Source organism: Ischnura elegans, chromosome 3 (assembly GCF_921293095.1).
Source record: "Ischnura elegans chromosome 3, ioIscEleg1.1, whole genome shotgun sequence".
NCBI lineage: Eukaryota > Metazoa > Arthropoda > Insecta > Odonata > Coenagrionidae > Ischnura > Ischnura elegans.
Window position 1 is genome coordinate 51,728,716 of NC_060248.1, and position 22,186 is coordinate 51,750,901.

General features: G+C 38.9%; 1 protein-coding gene across 1 annotated transcript; it reads right to left on the reverse strand.

The window, feature by feature from the left end:
• Positions 1–716: 716 nt before the first annotated feature.
• LOC124155784 lies at positions 717–21,578 on the reverse strand. Its single transcript, XM_046529875.1, has 6 exons — positions 21,377–21,578; positions 17,380–18,102; positions 9,773–9,926; positions 7,969–8,505; positions 5,389–5,761; positions 717–4,298 (listed from the first exon to the last, which is right to left on the reverse strand). The coding sequence occupies exons 2-6, from the start codon at positions 17,649–17,651 to the stop codon at positions 4,192–4,194; spliced, it is 1,443 nt and encodes a 480-aa protein (XP_046385831.1). The 5' UTR covers positions 17,652–18,102; positions 21,377–21,578; the 3' UTR covers positions 717–4,191.
• Positions 21,579–22,186: the final 608 nt, after the last annotated feature.

Consider the following 22,186-nt stretch of genomic DNA (forward strand, 5'->3'; position numbering starts at 1 on the left):
ACAGCTGGAAAAATATTGTTCATTCATTAAATAAAATAGTATTTACATTCAATAGCTGAGACATATCTGAAACCATAGGATTCTTTTTTTCAGAGCTTCACCGTGACATAACTTCAATCTCTGGTAGTGTGTGAGTTCTAAGGATTAATTTCATTCTAAAAAAAATGGGTACATACATATTTAATTTCTCTTTCAAAAAAGGCTTTCGTCTCTTCAAATGTGGCCAAGTAGTTAATATTTTATTCTTCTTCGCCTTTTCCATGTATTCATCCTTGCCCATTTTCACGGATGGGGAATGACCAAGTAGAAATAACTGAACTGCGTTAATTATTTATTTTCTGAACATTTAACCTACACACCATCATCACTCCCTTCATATGTGCTAAACAAAATGAAATAACACTTTATTTTTCCATATACTCCTGAAAATATTGTGCTTTAGGAAGCACATGGCTTCTTAGCCATGATTTTCCTGTTTGTGTATGTATAGGATACGAATTCCTTTAAGTTAAGTATACTTCCTTTGTAAAAGGCTGAAGTATAAAATCCACTAGAAAATCTTTTCTGAAATATGCATTAAAATATCTAGTTTTTTAATACTTTTACTATAAAGTGTACTTTAGAAGTTTAGATCCCAATGTTCATTTGAGAATGGTACATTTAGAGGATGAATTAGAGTTTTTGGGTACTTTACACTGAACTGAGAAATAAAAATATTGAAGGAAATTTTTTTTATTACGCTCAATTACTGATAACACTCCATTCTTGATGCCTTACAATTAATATAGAAATTATGCCAAACATTCAAAAAAATATACAGGAAATATATTTGACTAGATATACTCATCGTATCCTTTGCAGGATTTTCCCATCACTGCTGTGATAGCCTACTAATAAACAATATGTACATATATATACATTTATTATTAACATGGACAAAATATTTACAAAATACTAATCTCTCCACTTCTCATGTGTACTATATATAATTACCTAATTACAAAGTTCTCTTAAAATTTAAAACTGATAACCTTTGGTTCAGCACAAATACATAGTATTCAATTGATTAATTGAAGCACTAAAACCATTATTTACACTCACAAGTTTAATGGAACATGTAAATTAATATGCAGTTGTTTAGAGGGCAAACTGGCTCAAGTCAATAGTATTTTTTATTGAATATTGCTGAAAATTTACGGTATATAATTAGTTTCACAAGCATTGTTTTAAAAATAAAATGCCTTCTTTCTTCAATTCTGGTCCTCCAATGTAGTGCTTTCATGTTTTTTTATAAACACCGTAAATAGGTAATCTCTTTTTAGGCATTTTAAGTTTGATAGTTTTGCTCTGGAAGACAATTGATTGTCCTTTTAATGATCTAATTCCACATCCTTTTGCTATAAGAAAACTTTTTCTTTCAAATACTGCAAATGTTATGTTCCTAAACAAAGTTTTAAGTCGTGATAGGTCTGTATTTTATGTGAGAAGGAAAAATATTTTGGACTCAAATGTATCCATTTCAACATCATGGAAGGCAAATGGTTGCACATATGTATTTGGATCTCTAGTATTAAAAATTAGAAATGCAGTTAACAGGATTTATAAATTTCATAATTATTGATCAGTAAACAAAAATATGCTTTGTCAGCGAGGGGAAAGGTAATTTTATTCAGATTCACTTTCCTGGTTTATTTTGGGATCAGACTTATTTCATTTAAGAAATATCTTTATCACAATGTGAGCTACATCTAATCGAATGTTGTACATTGTAAAAATTGAATGTTTATAATCACATCAATGATCACGTAATTTTCTGTAAAAGGCGCGCTCCTAGGTTTTTTGTATCGTCATCAAACAAAAACTATCATTGGCTGACAGATTTTTAATTTTATTTCTTGTTGCCATAAATAGAATCTGTGCTTGCATAGTAATTCCTTCTCGTTGTGTTGCTCTGGGTGCCTCTCATCCTCGTTGATGAAAACCTAATGTACTCGTTAAGACGCCTATCATGAAAACTTTCTGGTTAGTGAAATTCGTGCCGTTTCATCGACATCATTTTGCAAATCCTGGCATTCTTGCCACCCGCGTAGCTCCTACGTAAGCGCGGGTTGCCGAAAGGAACATGATACACAGCGGGGTATGGAAAGCCGAACCGCCGAACTACGTAGGTTGGTTTCATATTTTAAATTCCTCTTTTGTGCGTACAGCGTCGTCTCGCTAAGTCCCTATATTTTTCTAAAATGTTAAACAGGAAGTAAAATAGCGTAATTATATCATAGGACCCGTGCAACAAATAGCCGTCGGGTTTTTTATATTAAAGGTGGTGATTGTACATACATGTAGATAGAGTTTAAGGAAAAATGTACAATAGTATTTATATATTGATATCATATATGTTGCATCTTAAGTAATTGGCATATATTTTTGTACATAAAAAGAGGAGTATTTGCGTCACATGTCACAGCGGACAACTCATCGCTGTATTCACCAAGGTTGGGAGTTTTCTTCATTTCAAGAATCCTGTTATTGGCTTTGATCTCATTTCTCATAAATCTGTTTCTCAAAAATTCTATTCAAAATAGCTTAAATTATCATTCAAAGTAATTGAAATATTATATTAAATCAAGGATCATGATGAAATTTCAGTGGTCCGGAGTGATAATTTATGTATTCATGTACTTTTTTGTGAATATAGGACTGCCGCTATTGATTTAGTATCAAGGCTGATCGTACGGTAGTTGGTTCAGTACTGCTCCTAAGTCATTCCGAGATTCATATCGCGAAGTGACATCTCGAGTACGTGCCACTGAAAACACTACAAGTACTCATTGTCAGATGCTTTTGCTGCCACATTTTTCGCATTCGACTTGAAGGCAGTCACTACTGAAACAACGATTACCCTGTGTGAGACTCGTCACTTCTACTGAAATGATGCTATTTCTACCACTTACATTATAAACGTTAGAGTAATAAATTTTACTATGCAAGTGGTATAAATTGAATTGTTGAAAACGTGTCGTATAATATTTTTTCCTCGTGAGAACTGAACTAAGCAACAAAAAAGCCGTAGTTGAAAAGAATGAGTTGATCAAAGCTCCACCACGTGCAATGTGAAGACTTTATTGGTTTTAGAGAAAACTTTTATCAAGGAAACAAGTAATAAATTTGACTGCCATATGTGCCCGCGGAAAATCATGCGATCTTTCTAGAGATTTTTATTCCGTGCGTAGGTATATGTAATTCTATGGAATCTTTCACTCCAATGGTAAGTGTAATACGAAATTTCATTGCCTTGGGGAGTTCCTTTATTTTTTAATCATTGCAAAAAATACTAGTTGTGTCCTGCGGTTTTCTCCGTCATCTAAATATTCCTCGGGAGAAGTGATTTCGATGTTTAGGTAACTCATTGGGGACCCCTCGATAGAGATATGATTTTCATCAAAGACATAAAGACGAAGGAAAAGTTTACCTTTGAACCGTAATACTCGCTTGTTTTGCTCATAGGTAAATTTTAGAAAAATATCTGAATTAGTAATGTATAATATTAATTTTCCGTCTTCCAAAAATAGGTCGCGCGAAACTTTATGACCGTAGGCATCATCTTTGTTGAAATTTGATATCCTCATGTATTGTAGGATTTTTAGTACAGATTTATTTTTACAATTTTTCGAAAAGTCCGATAAAAATCGAGCCATTTGGAAATTCACTAAAAAACTTCTTATTTTTTTATCGATGTCCATTCTTGATTCGTAATTATTTTCCTGGTAATATTTTTAGCATTGAGTAAGTGTTCATTGAATGCGGATAAATTTTGTCTTGAGAGTGATAAAAACGACCATCACGAAGATGATGACTCTCAAGCTGTTTCCCTTTTTTAATTTGCTAAATTATAAAATTCTGCATTAACAGGTGATTTTATACGCCGTCACAAGAATGGGCGCAAAGTCATAAACACCGAAGAAGAAACTTTGCTGCGAAAAAATCATTTGACTTTACCAGGATTCACAACCTGATCTCCGAATAATAAGAATTTTTTTACAGATCTCATCGGCATACTTTCGGAAAGACATTAGTAGCGAGCTTTTTCCTTGGATTTAAATAAATTTTTTAAATTGCTGTTGTTGTGTTTAGTAGTTTTTGTGATAATGGTTCTTTCTCCCTCTCCTTTGGAAACGAGGGATCTAAAGCAGTTCATGGCGACGCTGTTGTGGAAAGGCGTGCCAGTGCCTCGGCGGCGTCCAGCTCTTCTTTGTGTCTCCCGGCAACCGACCAGCGGCACGAGTCGTCTCGACCAACTCCTGCAAAACAACGTAAAATATGATTGAGATCATCAAAGAACTCGGTCGAATTTACCATTTCGCGTATCCCGCGGCTGCCGCCGACGGCGTCGCTGGAGACACGAAAGGCGTTTTTACTCTGCACCGAGTGGTGGATGAAAACGTAGTGCATCTTTTCTATAGATTGAACTGGTTTTTCCTACAAAACCGCTATTTTTTACTGAAACAGAGCATTATGCTCACCCACTCACTGAGTGATTCAGATAAGTAAATTTAGTTGGCCCTTTCCGCTTCTAAAGCGGTGAGGTGCTTATCCCTTCCTCCCTTCCAACCCTATCCCAGAGGCGTCGTCGGGCTCTTATCGCGGCGGCGCCTCGTTCCTTGTTCCTTCAATCCAAACCCCTCCCCAGGAGCGCGGGCGTATAAGTCTCGGACTTGGTTCCCGGCCCCGGTGCATTGCAACCCTCGGAGGACCCACCTTGGTGTCCTGATCTCTGTATTCGCGTGGTAGGATAGCATTTAGAATAGACGAGAAGAATTTAGAAACGAAAATGATAAGTATTTTGTCGAAATCATGGTTGGGGGCTGGCAGCATAAGGATAGGCTGTTGGACGGAAAAAATGTTGCCGTTGGCATTTGAAAGAGGTGGCCGCTGACAAGAGGTGGACTTACGTTGCGTACTAAGGAAAGAGCGTTCATTTCTAGGGAAAACTGACCGATCATGGCAGTGGCCATTTGGGCAGGTTTCATCGTATTTTTTTAATTTGTTAAATTAATTTCCATCACCCAGAAAACAGCATTATTTGGTCCTCACATCGGAGAGGTTTCAACAATTAACGTAGGACAATCACAAACAACCATGCCCTGGTTAGGGGTTAACCTTCCAGGCGGGACTCGAACCCGCGACCTTCAGTGTGGTGGGCGAGAACTGTACCCCGCCGCCACCGAGGCCGGCTTTCTGCTGGCCGAAAAATAAAATGTGGCGGTTGCCCGCTGAAGGTAGTAGCCGCTGAAAAGAGTTAGACTCTTCATTGTGTGCTAGTGGAAATTCGTTTAGTTCAGGGAAAATTTACAAATTATGGCGGTTGCTACAAGGTTTTCTCGTACTCACTAGATAGCATCCAAGATGTCCGCTCAGCGGCGGACCTCGTGTCTCCCGTGGGCCACGTGACGTTCCTGGCGGCCCACTTGAGCTGCACGGACGTCCCTCCCGCATCCACCACCGACGAGAAGTTCATCTTGCGCTCGTCGAACGCGTACGCGCTCTCCAGCCACTTGCTGACCTGGCTGCTGGGCGTTGCGGCTGCCACCGGCTGGTGGTGATGGCGATGTCTCTTGTCCCCGCGGGCCACCACGAACGCCATCCGCCTCCCGCCGCCTCCCTCCGCCGCCGCCGCCACGCCCTCGGAGTCGCTGCTGGCCGAGGACGACGACGATGATGACGAGGTGACTTCGCAGCTACCCTTCCTGGCCCCCAAGAATCCCTGAAATTATCCATTGCGCTCTGTTGTCTAAGCTGATATCTAAAAAAAGGGCTTCCCTTTTTAAGTTTTGGGGAAGTTTGTGTAGAAAAATAGAGAAATGCCCGTTTTCCGCTTATTTTACCACGCTTAACCATAAAATTGCTATTACCCAGCTGTGACACAGACCGGAAGTAAGATATTCATAATGGCGGTTAAGTTAACAACGAGCCGTTTTTTCTAAAATCTGGAGCTAATAGCTTGTTTAAACATATGAAATCGTTTCAGGCGTGACGTGGAAATGCGATATATCCATGATAAAATATGAAAAACCATTATTGAATGTATGAAAATTATCATTTGTAGCTTTTAAACGTCTTAATGTTATCGTTTTTGGTTAGAAACCAGAGTATTCAATGCAGAATGTGGTAGATATAATGATGTAAATGATGTGCAGTGAAATATCCTCATCCAGACTCCTATCAATTTCGATCTTCTCATGACTAATAGAATTTAACTTAAAAACAAAAAAATGACAGAATTAATTTTCGAACGCCAATTCAATTTTAAGTAGAATCCCAGTTGTGGAATGTAATATTTTATTTACACTGCAGTATATTCTGTTCCGAAAGAGTATCCAATGGTAGCTTAAAATCGAAAAAATAATGAGGATTTTTTTGTGAAAAAAATTAAAAAATTGATATGAGAACCTGAGTAACGGTGAGACCTTAATATGTGATCGTACCCGTAGTTGACTAATACTAAAATGGCTGAAGTCTAAACGACTTCATCTACGTAAGCGTTTGTGCCTGTAATTCCCCTGAAAATATGTTAGATGATAATCGCATCTGATATCGGTCTACATATTTTCTGTGCATGGAAAATGTGATCCCAAAGAAAATTTTACTTTTTGGCTTATCCCGGCGTGCATTTACGTTTTATGTGTCAGTAGCATCACTAATAACGATAGCACAATCAGCCTCGAACCTTCGGCACACTACGTGACCAGAACCCGGTAGGAATACCGAGACATTTTTCTGCAATCCTAGGACGGTTTTCCAATGATGGTGATGAATAATAGGGTAGTTTCCTTCATCGAAGAAAACAAAAGGCAATAATTGCGATTCGTTACCCACCATTAGTGTATTCATAATATACAAATTATTTCGTTTTATAAATGCCGGTTTAGACGTATGGCAATGGTCCATTTTTATCCTCATTTGAAAAGGGCCAGATTGGCGCCCATGCGATGCCACTCCACGTGACGTCACAGGGACCTAGTTTCTATAGGAGAAGATAGGAGTTATACATCGTCTGAGGTTACCAATGCATGCATGAGGCGCAGAGCTCAGGGAAACATGTCTTAATAATCACTTATTAAAACTGGCTAAGGTCGGAAAGTTTTCCTCGTTTGATAAGGTATTAATAACCCTTATTTAAGCCAAGCGCTACCAGGCGGCAGGGCACTAGGCTACCCGCTGGCAGCCTGCGACGTATCAGCGCTAAGCCTCGCCTCAAGGTCACCTCACCGGGCGGAGGGGGAACCAGAAATACGACGTACGGAGAGATTTCCCATCATTCCTACTAACGCGTCGCGTTTTCGCGCGCTTGAAAATTTTCACTTTTCATTTAATCGCGAAAAATAGATATTATCATTTAAAAATCTAAAAGTGTGAAATGTGTACTCCAGGAGTAATAATCTTTCGATTAAGGCAATAAAAAAATAATAGGAAACCACCCTATTACATCGGCATCCAGGCATGTATTCAGGGCGGGTATGGGGGTCTTAGCCCTGTCCCCCGACTTATTCCCCCGAAATGTTAACCCTAGAGTCAACCGCCCGTTATAAATCTGTTGACGAGCACACTAGCCCAGGTCCCCCTAACCTCTGAAACGCATTTTTTTTTAATTCAGTTAGACTTATTGTATGTCACTTTGAAGAAACACATCGATATTGATAGCCCTTAAGTTGAATACTTTCGAAAAATGAGGTGGCTTTCAGGAAAAAAAAAATCAATTACACCGAGACATAATGAGTGCGTTCATTCCGGTAAAAAACGTTGACTATGAAATTTATCTCTATGTAAACGAAATTTACAGCTTATTTTTTGAAATGTTTGGTATCACGATGCGGGCAAATTGAAAAAAAAAAGGGGGGGGGTAAACATTATCAGTATAGGCAACCCGCACACCACCCAAGCACCCTCCCGCCTCAACATGCGTGTGCATACCTGTCGTTGCCCGAATGTCCTTCGTCCCGCCTCGCGGTGGTCCCCTTGCTTCCGACCCGTGGTCTGCTGGATCCTTTGCTGCTGCCTCACCGCTCCCCTCGGCCTGTCCAGTAGGATAGAATAGCTGTGCTCCATCGTGGGCCAGTCCTCCTGGCATCCGCTCCCCTCGCCTTCCTCTCCGGACAAGGGCTCTCCCTGCGTGCTGCGGAGCCCCACGCCCGGTTGGTGGTCCCCGAAGTCTTCCACGTCCACGCTCTCCTCCCAGATGCTGTCGTCGGACGTGATGCTGAACTGCTCCACGTTGCCGTGGGCCCTCGAGTTGTAGCTGCGGATGAGGTTGCCCCACGTGCGGCCCCTTCCTCCTCGCCCCCGCTCGGGGCCCTCGTCGCCCCCGACGCCGCTCCCGTCCTCCCTGCCGGAGTCCTCGCGGTCGTCGTCCAGGTCGTCATCGTCAGCGCGATCACCCCCTGCCTGCTGTGCGGACTCCTCGGCTGCGTTCTTCAACTTCCTCCGCCAGTTGGCGAACCAGTTGCAGATCTTCATTTTTTGTGTTTGCAGAACCGTTTGAGGAAAAAAGGATTAAGATTTTTCGTCAGTATTTACAGATAGTATCTGATTGTTATTATTAATATTGTTCGATTTATCGAACCGTTTCAGCTGTAATTACCCCTACTGGAAATTTTCACCTTCTCAATTAGGATTAGGCTCGGTAGTTAAAAAAAGAGAATACACACACCCTACCCTATTTTGTCTGATTTTTTGGCTAAAATTCCTCACAATGTGGCAACTTTTGCACGATTTTTGTAATTTAACACTATTACTATTTAAGTATTCTACGAGTTTAAGTAGGTTTACACGTAGCATTTTGCGAATCATTCCAGCCACTCTCCCTGCAGAACTTGGGTTTTTTGCCCGTACTTTTTCATGCTATCTATAAGTCCAATTCTACATTTTCTTCCCTCTTCCGCACTTGCGTTACATTGTTCATCAAACATGGATTTTATCATCTCCTCCCAGCTTGATGCTCACTCCATCCAAACCGTCTGTCTCCGCCGTATCTCATCCCGAATTTTCCTTGCTTCGCCCACTATGTCTAGCACTTTATCGTTCCTCTTCCTATCGCCCACTACAACTTATCCATTCTCCTCCTCTACAATCAGATGACGTATATGATATTTATCCATCATAATGCCGACCAGAAAAAATGAAATAAAAGAATTATACTTACTCAAAACCCGCAATTTTAGTGCAGTCCAAACATTGTTTCACGCTATAGACCAAGTTTTTACTATTGTTTTTTGGTAGGGGTTGGGCCGATTTGGACCCAGTCGGTAATAAACCTTGCTTGCAGCATAGGCCCCAAAATATTAGCTCTCCTATTGTTACTGCAGGGATGGTACGGATATTGCAGATATTATAGAATGAGCCTCCAAAATTAACTTGCGATCCTTGTGTGTACGCCGCAAATTTTATTTGCACTTTGCTTCAATCCTAATGAATGCTAACCGGATGTAGAATCGAGACCTATCAAGAATATACGAGTTATTTAGTCGCGAGTATTTCAATAAGCTTATGGTCGTATTTAAGACAAGGAATTCTTCTTTCGTCTATTTTTGTGAACCCTTACTGAATATTTGTGATGTGATTTGTATAATTGTGAATATTTCCTCTGTAAAAATTTCGCTCTTATTGCCGTCGATTGTGAAAGCAAAATATTCCGCGTAACCTTTGGAACTCCACCCTGTGATACTTCTACTTCAGCTGCCTTTGGAGTGTTACAATAACATATGATATCGGCTCTCACCTGGACGTAAGTAAGTGCCGTCTGCCTTGACAGCTCCTTCTTCTCCTCACGACTGGGATAGGGATTCTCCCTTCTCCTCACCAGCCATCCTTTGAGGAATCTCTTGATCTCCGGCGTGAAGAGCCGCTTTATCGGTTTATCTTCGAATGGTCGCCTGATAGGAGAAAAAATAACACCAAACTTCAAGTTTCTACGTGATATTTAATTTCAAATTCATCGTCATCCGTCAAGGATTGGTCTGACGTTGCTCTCCACTAAATACTCCTATCAGCTGAGATTTTCACCTTAAGGTTACAAATCACTCTCAGGGAAACGGCTTTTTTCGTGAGGCATCACTAGCTAAATATTTACGTTAGCATCTTGAATTTTAGTGATCATACTGAATAGACTGTATTTAACATTTTTTATTGAAAATGAGGTGATTTTACATCGTTATACCCTCAAATATATATATTTTTTGATATTATACATTGTTAAATTCTGGCAAAGTTATCCTCCATATGCTTTGACTTATTTAATTCGGAGCATATTAATTAGATAATGCGTAATTTTTCCACTATTCTGGTTTTCCTCGGCCTTCTTTTGCCAATAGTAATAATCTACTTTAAATGGAAGAAAATTCGCTGGAGAATGGGGTTTAAATAATCTTCTGCATGCTTAAAAGTGCTTACCATTTGTTTCGACGATACGTCTGGTTGAGGCATGTGTTATTCGTATTGTACTTGTACCTAGTCGATTCACATTGCATGCTATTCTTGCAATGATTTTTTGACACGTTGATCCTAACTATTTTTCCCGCGCTACTTACTCCCTTTATATTACCCTTGTTCTTTTTTATTCACGAATTTTCCCAAGACATTTCATGGGGCAGTGTGCTCATTAAGATCTAATTTTAGAAATATATTTAAGAACCTCATTCCTGCTTCCGAAAAAAGACTCCTGCAATGCCTGCACGATGATTTTACGAGACGCTCACCGGAAACGACAAGAACATGCCCAAAATTCTCAGCATCGTCTGCCGGTTATCGTCCACGTTTACTGGCTTATCAGTTAGTAGTTTTGCTGATAGGGGAGTCAGCGAAACTGAGACATAAGTCACATGACAAAATTCCGCAAAGATGCATCGAAATTCTAAGTAACTCTGCGGGAAACTATTATCTAATGTATGTTGTAATTGTGGATTTGGCTAACAAAATAGAGGTGAAAATTATTGCCTTTTACATAAAAATAATTATTTGGGAAATCGACGCGAGAAATTTCCCGGCGTGAAAGACGTGTTCGTTTTTTTCTGTTTTATTAAATGGAATATTATTTTCTATATGATTACAACCTTCAGTGACTCACCAAAACCAATTTTATTTGTGACAAGTAAGATGTGGATAATTTTTTCCGTATTTGATTACGTTATATGATTGTTGTTTGCTATAACTTGAGGGGGCCGTTGCAAATACGTTTTCGGGTTTGAAAGTAGGGATGAGTTTTTAGTGAATGCTAATTAGGTGTCGTGTACCATTTAGTGAGCACTTTCAAGCACAAGTTTTTCATCAAATTGGGCGATAAAATGTGATTCACATGCCCGTAATAATTGGCTTTATTTCGCTACCCGTGAATTAAAGAACGATTAGAGAAGAAAGACTAACTGGAGACAAATTCAAGGCATTTTCTCATCGTCTAAGTATTATCATTTTGAATCACTGGTCCCGTTGATTGAATGTGAGTGGCCATTTTTGTTTGATTGCTGTTGCTTTAATAAAATAACAGTTATTCCACTCATCATTATAATGAGAAAATAGTCCATAGAATATTTAATCGTAGCTTTTCTCATCCTTCGATCAGCTTATCTTGTCATTCTTAAAAGGGACAAAATATAAAATTTTATGTACTTAGAGATAATAATTTTAAAATTGGAATAATCGTATCGCCGGTTAGTGGATTATTGAAAATCGTGAATGCTGCGCGAAAAACTCACTGCAGGAAAATCAAAAATGCGTGAATATAAATCCTGACGAAACCCACAGATGTTATTGTTATGGTGCAAATGATAGAGTTAGTAAGGAGTCGGAAGAGGAAGAGAAATTCTACGAAAATCAATCTCCGTCTACGCATCAGAAGCAGGAATTGTCGAGGTGCATCGTCTTTCATTGGCAAATGTTCAGCATTCAAATTTGTGAATTCAGTGTCCTCTGTATATATTGTGAAACAGTCTGACGGTACATAAGGTTTTCCTGTGTAAATTTAATCATTAGAACTTCTTCCGGTTTGTAAATAATCTGCGAAAACTAATACATATGAATGAATATGTAGTAAATATATTAATAAGCGCTTCCTCTGAAATTTGTAGTGCAAGTGTGAGCATTTACAAAGAATAAAGGTAATTTCACTCTAATAACCGCAACCGTTTATTGTCTCAAACAACATCAATTTTCAGAAATAATTTACTTTAAATCCACCAAATCTAGCGATAATTGAAATTGATTAAATGATGAGTTGTCCTTATATTGGGTTACAGTATCATTATCAATGAATGAAGTGCTCGTTTGTAAATCAAGGATATATCTCTTCGTGTAATGTATTTCATTCCTGTGTCAGTAGTTTCATCGAAATAAAAAGGTGCTCCTGTGGCGTATTGTGAAATATGTTGAAACGCTGGCCGTAAACGATGGTCTATTAGTTCTGATCCATCATCAGAATAATTAGAATAAAATTTCTGGATGCGTGTTAGTCATAGGTATGGGCAGAATGCCAGAGTGAAACCGGAGAAGATGAAGGGAACAGATTGTTGGGAAGCTAAGTTTAATGACCCATGAATGAAAAAATACTCTTAATTATCTTCACCCCTCGGATGCAACATCCCTCATGGTACTTCTGCTCTAAATTGACTGAGCCGACGCAGACCCGATGAAAGAGTTAAACTCTAGGAAAAAATAAAATATACTACACGAAATCCTGTCCAACCGCGAGGAGAGGTTTCTACGGCTACGCTGCGGCTGCCACCTACTTCTAGGATTTATCATAACAAGTCTATACATGCTGTACGAAAACCGAGTACAGCTCCACGACCCTTGCTGGTGAATAATAATTTAAACATTAAGTATAAAAATACCCATACTCAGTCAGTGAATCAAAACGAAAGTTGTTTTGAAAACAAATCGAAACTAAGTATTTAGGAAATAGTATTGGTTTATCAACTTTGAAAATGGGAGAATCTTGGGAACTTTGAAAGAGGTTTCAATGACATTTACCAGGTAACTCATAACAGTCCAAATATTTAGCATTAATTATACTATTTTAAAATGCATGTCACCATTCATAAATTCGTTCGCTAACAGCTCTATAATTGTATTCCGGTAATTAAAATTTTGATGTAAAATATTGATTCTAGGTGTGATATACGAGTGAAGATAGGTTTTGATCGAAGCACCAGGTTCATAGAGTGATAAATAATTTTACACAATATCATTATTAATCTCGGAATATGTTTTTTTTCATCCTATTCATAGCATTCTCACTTCCTTGTCTTATTTCCACCCCCGTCACACTACAAATTCACGCAATCTCTCAGCACCTCATCAAGCCACTTACTCGGTACTCTCCTTAGTTCTCTCAATATTGTAATCACTCACCATCCGGAACAATTAAAAATATTAAGGGAAAACTTAGAGATATATTTACTGACGTACATGGATAACTGAGCGCTGACTCCTTGCTTATAGCAATTAAATCGTTCCAATATTATTGATAAAGGCTATTATCTAATTCCTTCAATGATGAAGCTAGAAATAAGCAAAAATGAATCAAGGCGTAGTGCTTTGAAGCATCGTTTGAGAAAGTATATTTACTCTTGAAGTTCTTCCTGTATTTAAGTTGTGGTCATTCAAATGGATTATCTTAGTTCTGTATTTTTTTTATAGCATTTAGTAATAATATTCCTCCTGTATTCTTTAGGTATCCCATACACACGCTCATTCGTATTCATATTTTACCTATTCTTAAGTCCAAAGGAACTCGAGTCCTTCCAACACATTCTTCCTACGTAGGAAGTATATAGGGAGGTAATTCAAGAGAATCCTCTAATCCGAAAATCACTCACAAATGCGCTTTTGTTTATCCAAAATGCTGCTTTCCTGTTTCGATTACGCGAAAATCGTTCCGTAATTTGAGATCTCCCTCTTTGAGAGTAAACTTTACCTCGCCTCTTTTAAATCCCAGCTCAACCCCTCGAATATGCCGATGAAACGTAAACAAGTGAAAATCCAAGAAGCGCCCCTGAGTAGGAATGAAGTATGCGCTATGCCAAATGGAAAGCTTATGACTTCAGGCAATGATTTTAAGATTTCAGTGGAGGAAAACGCTGGTTCGAACACTCATTTAGATTTCAGTATTGTTTGGACTAGGAATAGTAAGTGTTTGCGAATGATTTCCCGGCCCTTGCTTTAATTTTTTTTTAGAAATCAAAGGAAGTTTATGCAACTATTATAGCCTGAAGAAAACAGATTTTTATACTGAATGAGATAAAAAGCTTTCGAAAGGCAGTTGGTGTAATATGGAGCCCACAGTTTAAAAACAATGGCAATTTCACTTTTTTTTGTTCTAGCTCTGCTGTTTGGAATAGCAGCGAGCATGAAGGAGAAATATACTCAGTTTATGCAGTTTTTTAGTTTAAACACGCGAATTTCAATATTAATGCATCATTGTCATGCGGGAAATATGTTTTAACTCCTTGAAAAAGACTTGTTACATTCAAATTCTATTCGATTTCAATAGCATTTTTTGGACTAACATGAAGCACTCCTCTTCGCAACGGTGGTGTGGTTTGATCGAGTACACTATGCTCTTACACAAGGGTCTTGAAACAGGGAAAAAATAGACAATTTAAAGGCTTTGTCGGACCAATATTGAGTTGACAAAGTACGAGTAGTATTATCGGAAACTGAAAATAGTTTATGTCTTTCTATTCCCACTGTTGGTTACTTACAAATAGATGCTTTTATGGATCGATTTCTTGGAAAATGGAGAAGATGTATCCAAAAAACACAAGTAAGCAATTAAAATAAAGTAATATCAATGTTGTTAGCATTATAAATGAAGAAACCGGTAGTAGATGGCGTGGCATTCGAAGAAAATAATTCATAGTCCTTAGTGGTTATGTAGTCAGGTTTGAAATCGGTGAAAGAGTGCGATATTTACATACATCGGTGAAAGGAATAAATTTATCGTTAACTAACGGATGCATTACCTTAAAAAATATGAGCTTTAAGGAATAGTTGTTCTCCATCTAGCCTTAAATATTTTCATCTTGTTCCGACTTTCATAAATTTTAAGTGGCTTAGCTCAATATTTTTCTAGTTCACCTGTTGCACAAATCATAGCAATGGCTTGGTGGATGGTTAAAACTGGCATTTTTTCGAAGAAGTCGGATGAAGTTTTTGTTCCTGACACTAAGTTGATTAAAAAGTAGGTATACTGAACTTTTAGTCTCTGATAATGAGGTGATAAAAAATAAGAAAAGATTCATTATGAAATGGAAAATATGAGAACCTAAAGGAAAGGAATTTTCTATTGAGAGACCATATCGAAGTAGATTTTTTTTATTAGTCCGAAAGTGCATCGGCATGAAGTTTGCGGGAACTTGACTTCTAAGACGCGAAACGAAACTGTGGCACGATTTTCTCCCTTTTAATTCGTTGCCATCCCTATAAACTATGGCAGATTATGCCTTCATCTGAGCGGAATATCATAGTACCTACTGTAAAGCATTCAAAGCTATGCTAGCTATATATTTGTGTATTGAAATGTATTTCATGCTACCGCGAACTCAAGGAAAGTTTTTAGGCCCTCCGTTTTCAAAGAAATTTTATGTTTAATGGGAATTTAAGGGAAATGGATATAAGTATAGTTTTTAGCGGAATTTATTGCTGACTTGGGTCCTTTCATTATTTTCCTACCGAAACGACTCTCCTTATTGAAAGCAGCCAATTCCAAATCCAGGAAAGGAAATTTCCCCTGCGCTGCTCATTTACTTTCATTTTATCAATTACACTCATTGCGTCGGCTCATATTTATTGTATGTATCTACGCACAATTATAACCTTTAGTAATCACTTAAGAATGATATTCACTATGACTACCATGTTCCATCACCCTGACCTTGAGACACTGATAGTGAACGGTTTTAAGATGAACGTGATTTTTAGAGATTCAAGTTTGATAGGCATAATGATAGGTCTAGGTTGGATAATAAGCATTGGTAGATGACTATTCCGGTGTAATATTAATGTGGTGGTTGAAAAAAAAGCACCAAAAAGAATAGTTGTGTAGAAAATAAAATTATTTGAAGCTCTATTAGATGGGTTGGAGCGGCAAATTAATCGGGTAATTTCCAATAACATGACCTACAAATTCGGTAGCGAAAGAAGAATTTTGCCAGAGGTTACTGATTGAGAGTAACTTTTGCATTTCTTTCAGGAATTTTTTGATAAGGAGCTTATTCTATAATTTCATATACATAGCGCGCCCCTTCGTCACGGGTATTCACTATTCACGTCGCGGCGTAAAAACTTGCGACATGTGATATACATTAATAGCTAAATGCCTTAAAAGGGGATGTTTTAATCTCATGTAATGACAGTACTTTTCTTTATATAAATAATACTCTCCATCACTATTTATTGCTTATTTTTCTATGGTTACCCTATCCTTTCTATCTCCTCTTTATTTCATAAAGCGGCTTCTTTTTCGGACTCAGCGTGTCTAGTAATTTATATAGAAAACAAAATATTGCAGGCGGGAGTCGTGAGTTATTTGATTGCCTGAATTTGACCGAGTATTTTTAAAGTCCTTCGTTGTTTTCCAGAAAAAAACGAGTCCATATACCTAAAGTATTTAAGAAATTAGGGAGAGGATTGTGCTAGCTAAAGAGGCGCTTATTAGGAGGGGATACTGATTGTGAGTACCTCGTGAATAATTTTTAGGAAAAGATTGTTTGATGAATGGCTTAGTGACTTGTGAATGTGCTGGGCCACTTGGACTGTTAATCAGAATGAGCTGGGGGCAGAAATGTGGGTGTTGAGGAGAATGGAAAAAAAGTGAGATGGATGAGAGGAAGACTAATGAGGAAGTATGTGGTCGGTTTTGAGAGGAAGCAAATAGAAAAGATAATGATGCGACATTCAATAAGTGGAGGAGATACTGAGAAGCAAGAGAATGTTGAATTCAGCAATTGAAGGATTTGCAGCGAGGGGAGTTAAGGTACCAACCGTTACCCGTATGTATGTTAAAAATCAAGGCATGCGTTAATAAGGAGATTTTACTAAGGGGTATAATTTATTTAAGTCTTTTGTTGCTCGATCGAAAAACGAATTTCTGCAATTTTCCTTTTGGTAGAGTGTACGTCTCATTTTATCGTTATAGTGCCTGTCTCGGTTGATTTTCTCCGTGTCATTCTTGTGGAGATGCTTCTTCTTAATTGCACAATGAATCTAAGCCTATAATTTGTTGCCAGCACTATTAATTCAGCTCTTATAATTGTAAATTAAATTTCTATGATATCCAAATCCCAGCGTGTTGGACCTGGGGATATTGCCTTTTAGGGGGCGCTGGCTACTTACCTGTATCTTCGGCTCCTGAGGACCCTCCCGCCACAGGTGCCCGGCGTTGTCCCCGTCTGCGTCGAGCCGCCAACCCTTCCATCGCCGTCCGCCGAGGGACCCTGATGGTGGCGGATGCCGTGGGACTGCAGGGGGGACACGACCCCACCCCTGGGTCTGTACACGGCAGCCTTCCTCGTTGCGAGGTATCCTCGGCCCCTCCTCTTCTTCCTGCCCCCGTGCCTCGTATGCGAGGACTCCACGAGGGACCACTTATCCTCAGCCCTCATCATAACCCTTGCCTTGTGGGATTGGTAGGTAACACAAAGATGGGTTTTACATACCACACAGCCTGTCGCTCCCTATACAAGCGATGGTGAGGATCAGTTAGTGGAGAGTTGATTATAGATTCACTGTTTCTACCGTCCTCGCTTCTCCATGACTAATACTATACAGATCTTTCCTCTGTTCAACTCGTTGCGTGGTCCTGCTCAATCTTCTGAATTAAGGATGGCTTTCGGGGCATCTTTGTAAAGTTCCTAATGCTTCATTGGGGATACACTGATGTTCAGAGCTTTCGAAAATGTCACAATGTAATACCACTCGGTTTCTCCCTTCCTGATTGTAGCTTTAACGCTGGAATGTGATTATCACCCTGCAGTTGTATACATCATCCACTCATTAGCACAGCATGAGTCTTCTGAAGTATCTGACTCCATGCTTTCCATCCTGGATCACCTAATCCTGATGAATAAAAAAGGAAAACAGTTCTGAATAGCATGTAAGGACATCGAAACTCCAGACTATCATTATTTTCAATAAGCGAGTTTCCTTTCTAAATATAAGTAAATAGCTTTCATAATTTTTTTAATAGCTTTAATATTTTCAATTCGTCGAGAAATAGATGTTTATTTTTCAATATAAATCTTTTTAGTTCGAATGAAAAAGTCTCATCTTGCCATGTATAGAACGCAATGTAACCAAGAATTTAGCCTCTTTTTGACTGAATTGTAATGGGTAATTTGGCGATAGTAATCCTAGTTTAACATCGTATTGGGATCCCACTTGAAAATGAAGCTTAGTCGTTGAAATCGATCTTATTAAAAATTCTATGTCGCCGTGTGGAAAGTACAGAGTTTCTTTCGTTCACCATGTTTATTGCAGAGAGAACCATTCATTGCTTGAATTGCAATAGGAAATTTTAATGCAGTAAAATTCTGAAGTTACAGCTTAGCTTGAAATGGTATCTCTGCCAATTAATTTTTGATTGATAGATTTTATAAGTTTTCTTTGATACCAACAATCTTTAAAAACTATTGCCAGTTTGGGGATAATAAAGGCCAAAGGCCATCTTCATAAGGATTTTACGTTATCCGCCAAATTTTGTCACCCGTCAATCTCAATACTTAATGCCAAGTATAGTGTACAAGTACGATAGAGCAAATTACATGTTCATCACAAGTAAATTTCCTAATTCTTCACAGATAACTTCTGTTGAACGAGCCGGTTTTGAATTATTTTACTCAGTTAGATTCTACAAAAAAATCTTTGCCAGATATAATTAATTGGATCATAGCCGTAGGAACTTACATCAACCCTCATCATCCGGGCTGTAACTTAAATCGATTCATTATTGTCGTACCCTTAAATTTATGAGATGGAAAAGATATTTTAATGTTTCATATGCCTGACGTAAGATGGAATTAAATTTTTAATAGATGCCAAGCACATGAAATTGTATAGTAAAAACATCTATTCGTTTTACGTTTACTTAAATGTTAATCTATCAGGAATTGAAACTGAGAGAAAACTGTGAGTTTTAATAATATTTAATGGGACCACTTTTGAACAAATAATAAGCTTTTAAGTAAGTGGCAAATTGCCCCTTTTTATCTCCTTGTGATTAATTGGAATGGATAGTAGTTCGTGACTTACTTCGATATGTATAAAAATATTCTAAACATTTAACATAAAAAAGAATGGCAAACATGGATACAATCATTTAGTTAAACGAGATGGATATTTTGAAGTATGGGAGGAATAATTTGATTTTTGCATCCGCTTTATTTAACCAACCTATACGCAAAACAAGATGCCGAAGGTTTATGCGGCCGCCAAAATGTCAAGCAATGATAGGGTCACGAAAAGGAATGGCTGCGCGGTAGTGGATGTTCATGGCCTCAGAAATTAATTGAGAGCGCAAGTTATTCTCTATTCAATTTAATTTAGGAAATTATCACGCCGTGTGGAGGCACTTCAGGAGGACGAAAAGCTGTTGCGAACAGGAGTGGAAAAATTAAAAGAGAAAAAATATTTATTCGCCTATTCTTGATACACGTACGTCGAGGTGACATTTCGAAATCGAAAATTTCGCAACGATGTTACGCATGCAACCTAGCAATCCTCCAATTTTTTTCGAGAAAGGTTTGGAATAGCAAGCTCTTTACTGAGATGAACATACCGTTTGGAAATGACTTTAACCGAACCTTCTTTGTTTAAATCGTCAAGTCTCTCAGCCACTTTCAGTATACCTCAATGGCTTCAAATAATGAAGGAACAAACTGAGGGGTAAGGTCAGTCGAATAGTATTTTTTGTCCACCCCCCGCTTCGATTCGACCGTCTTTCCAGTCTTGTTCTGCGTGGGGGACGCTAGCACTTGGAAATAGATTCCATATACGTCCCTACATCCTTGGCAGACGTCTAAAATTGTATTCCATTGCAGGCCTTTAAAGATCGTTGAGTTTGCCGTGTTTAAATCCTCATGTGATACACAGTCGCGATTCCCTCGGCGTCCTCCATCTTTAAAATTTGCACATTACACGGCTTTCCTTGTTTCCGTGGCACACGCACGACACGGGTTTATAATCATCGCGTTATTCATGAATTCTTCTGTACGAACACTATATATTTCGTAACAAGGTGAACAATTTCGCACAGGGGACATGCAAAAATCTGCCGAGAGCAAATTTCTCTTGTTTCTCTAACACACTCGTGATAATGGTTTACAAGCAAGGCGTCATTGACGAAATATTATTTTAAATCTCTTAAATTATTTGTTAATGAGCTAATTAGTTTGCACACGGTGCATTTGATGAGCGAAATTTGGGTGATAACCTTCATGACGAAAAAAAACATGTTTTTCGGTGTAGCCAAGAAAATAGCCATGAAATGTTAATCTTTGGCTTGCACACGATTAATATAAGTGACGATTCATATGATTTGATTGCGTCGGATTCATGACCTCTCTTTGACTCATAATGGTTACCCGTTTGCGTGACGGTACACCTACCAAAGATGGCGGCTTGGTGATTGTTCGAAGCGCAAGCTCTTGTAAATGCGTATTGCGCCTCCGAACCAACATAATTCGCTTAAAACTCTGCACGCATAGATTTATCGCACAGAAGTGAATACAATTATTGCATTTAAAACAAATTTTTACATTTCTACGACGCATGATGTGAAGAAACATCGCTTGCCAAACATTTTGGACGAGTCCATTCTTGTGTTTAGAGAATGGATCCAAAATTTGCGCAACGACAGCGTCGAACATTTGGTTGAAAAAATTTCACTCGAATTTATCTCTCATCATTGTTATGTATCTTTTACTCATTCCTCTGATGTGTTCTCGGGAAAAGTAATTACGTACAGCTGTTCAGTAGGTATTCAAACCGGGGAGTCACAAACGTCTCGACTATTGTATCAGTAATCAGCTGTTTCGGAAAGCCCTCGGGTAGTTACTCTGTCAGTAAAGTTTAAGATGAACTTGTCTGTAAGTTTGACGGAAGGATTTTGGACCAGAAACTGACCGGACAACTCTGAGGATGATGACATCATTTTCGAAAGACTTTCGCAGTAAAATTTCGACCAAAACATATGATAATAAAACTAGTTTAATGTTATTGCTCAATTTTTTCGACAAATTACGTCACTCAAGGGAGATATTTGACCATATTCGTGAGTGGAAACAAGTAAACGCTCCCCTCCCCCACTCATTCCTAGCGATGAACCCTGACTTACCTGGTTAAAAGGTTGATCTTTGAAGGGGTTGTGATGGGGTCAGGGGGAAGGAGGGAGAGTGTAGTATCCAAGATGGCGGCTCCCTCCTCCACGTAAAAGTGTAGTCACCGGAGCGGAGAAACGGCAAATGTCCTCGCTGGGACGATTTTTGTTTGTTCCAGAGGAGAGATAAGCGGATACTAGTCCATTTCATCCCTACGACAAAGATTTTTAGGCATCCCCCCTCTCCCTCCCGCCCCAACTCCCCTGAGCGCGAACTTGCCCTACCCCTCCCACCGCGCCGTATGCGTGAGGGCTCCACCCCTCCTCCTCCCTCTCTCCCTCCCCTCTCGCGGCTACTCCTCCCCCTCCCCTCAGCGCCCTCCCGCCGTCCACTCGCCCACCTCCTCCTCCTCTCCCAGGGTTATTTCTGACTCGAAGAAAATACTCCCCTGCCGCGTGCGGTGTCAAGCCTCCGTAGGCCTTTGCATGCACCGGTAATGTTCCTTCGTGGATAGGGGTACGTACAGCGCGTATCTTCCCGGAGGATCGAGAAAAAATTTACAATATTTTAGGATCGGTGTCTTTTTTGCAAAGAGTTGCCGCTAACGTCATTTGGTTGGCGGTTGAATTCGTAAGGGATGAAGTTACCATGCGGGGTGCCGAGAAAATCAAATTTATGATAGTTCACATATGTTTTCTCCTTCAATAGTTTTATTTTTTCCGACAAATGTATTTCTTTACTAATGATAATATGCAAGCCGTTTTTATTATTATTACTAAGTTGTATAATCACTGCTTGAGGGCAGAGATTCATGCTTTTTAGAACAT

Coding starts and splice junctions, on each gene's coding strand:
- LOC124155784 (XM_046529875.1), bottom strand. CDS start 17,651: ATGATGAGGGCTGAGGATAAGTGGTCCCTCGTGGAGTCCTCGCATACG. Junction 9,927..17,379: donor CTCAGGAGCCGAAGATACAG/GTAAGTAGCCAG, acceptor TTCTCCTATCAG/GCGACCATTCGAAGATAAAC. Junction 8,506..9,772: donor CGGCACTTACTTACGTCCAG/GTGAGAGCCGAT, acceptor CAAAAAATGAAG/ATCTGCAACTGGTTCGCCAA.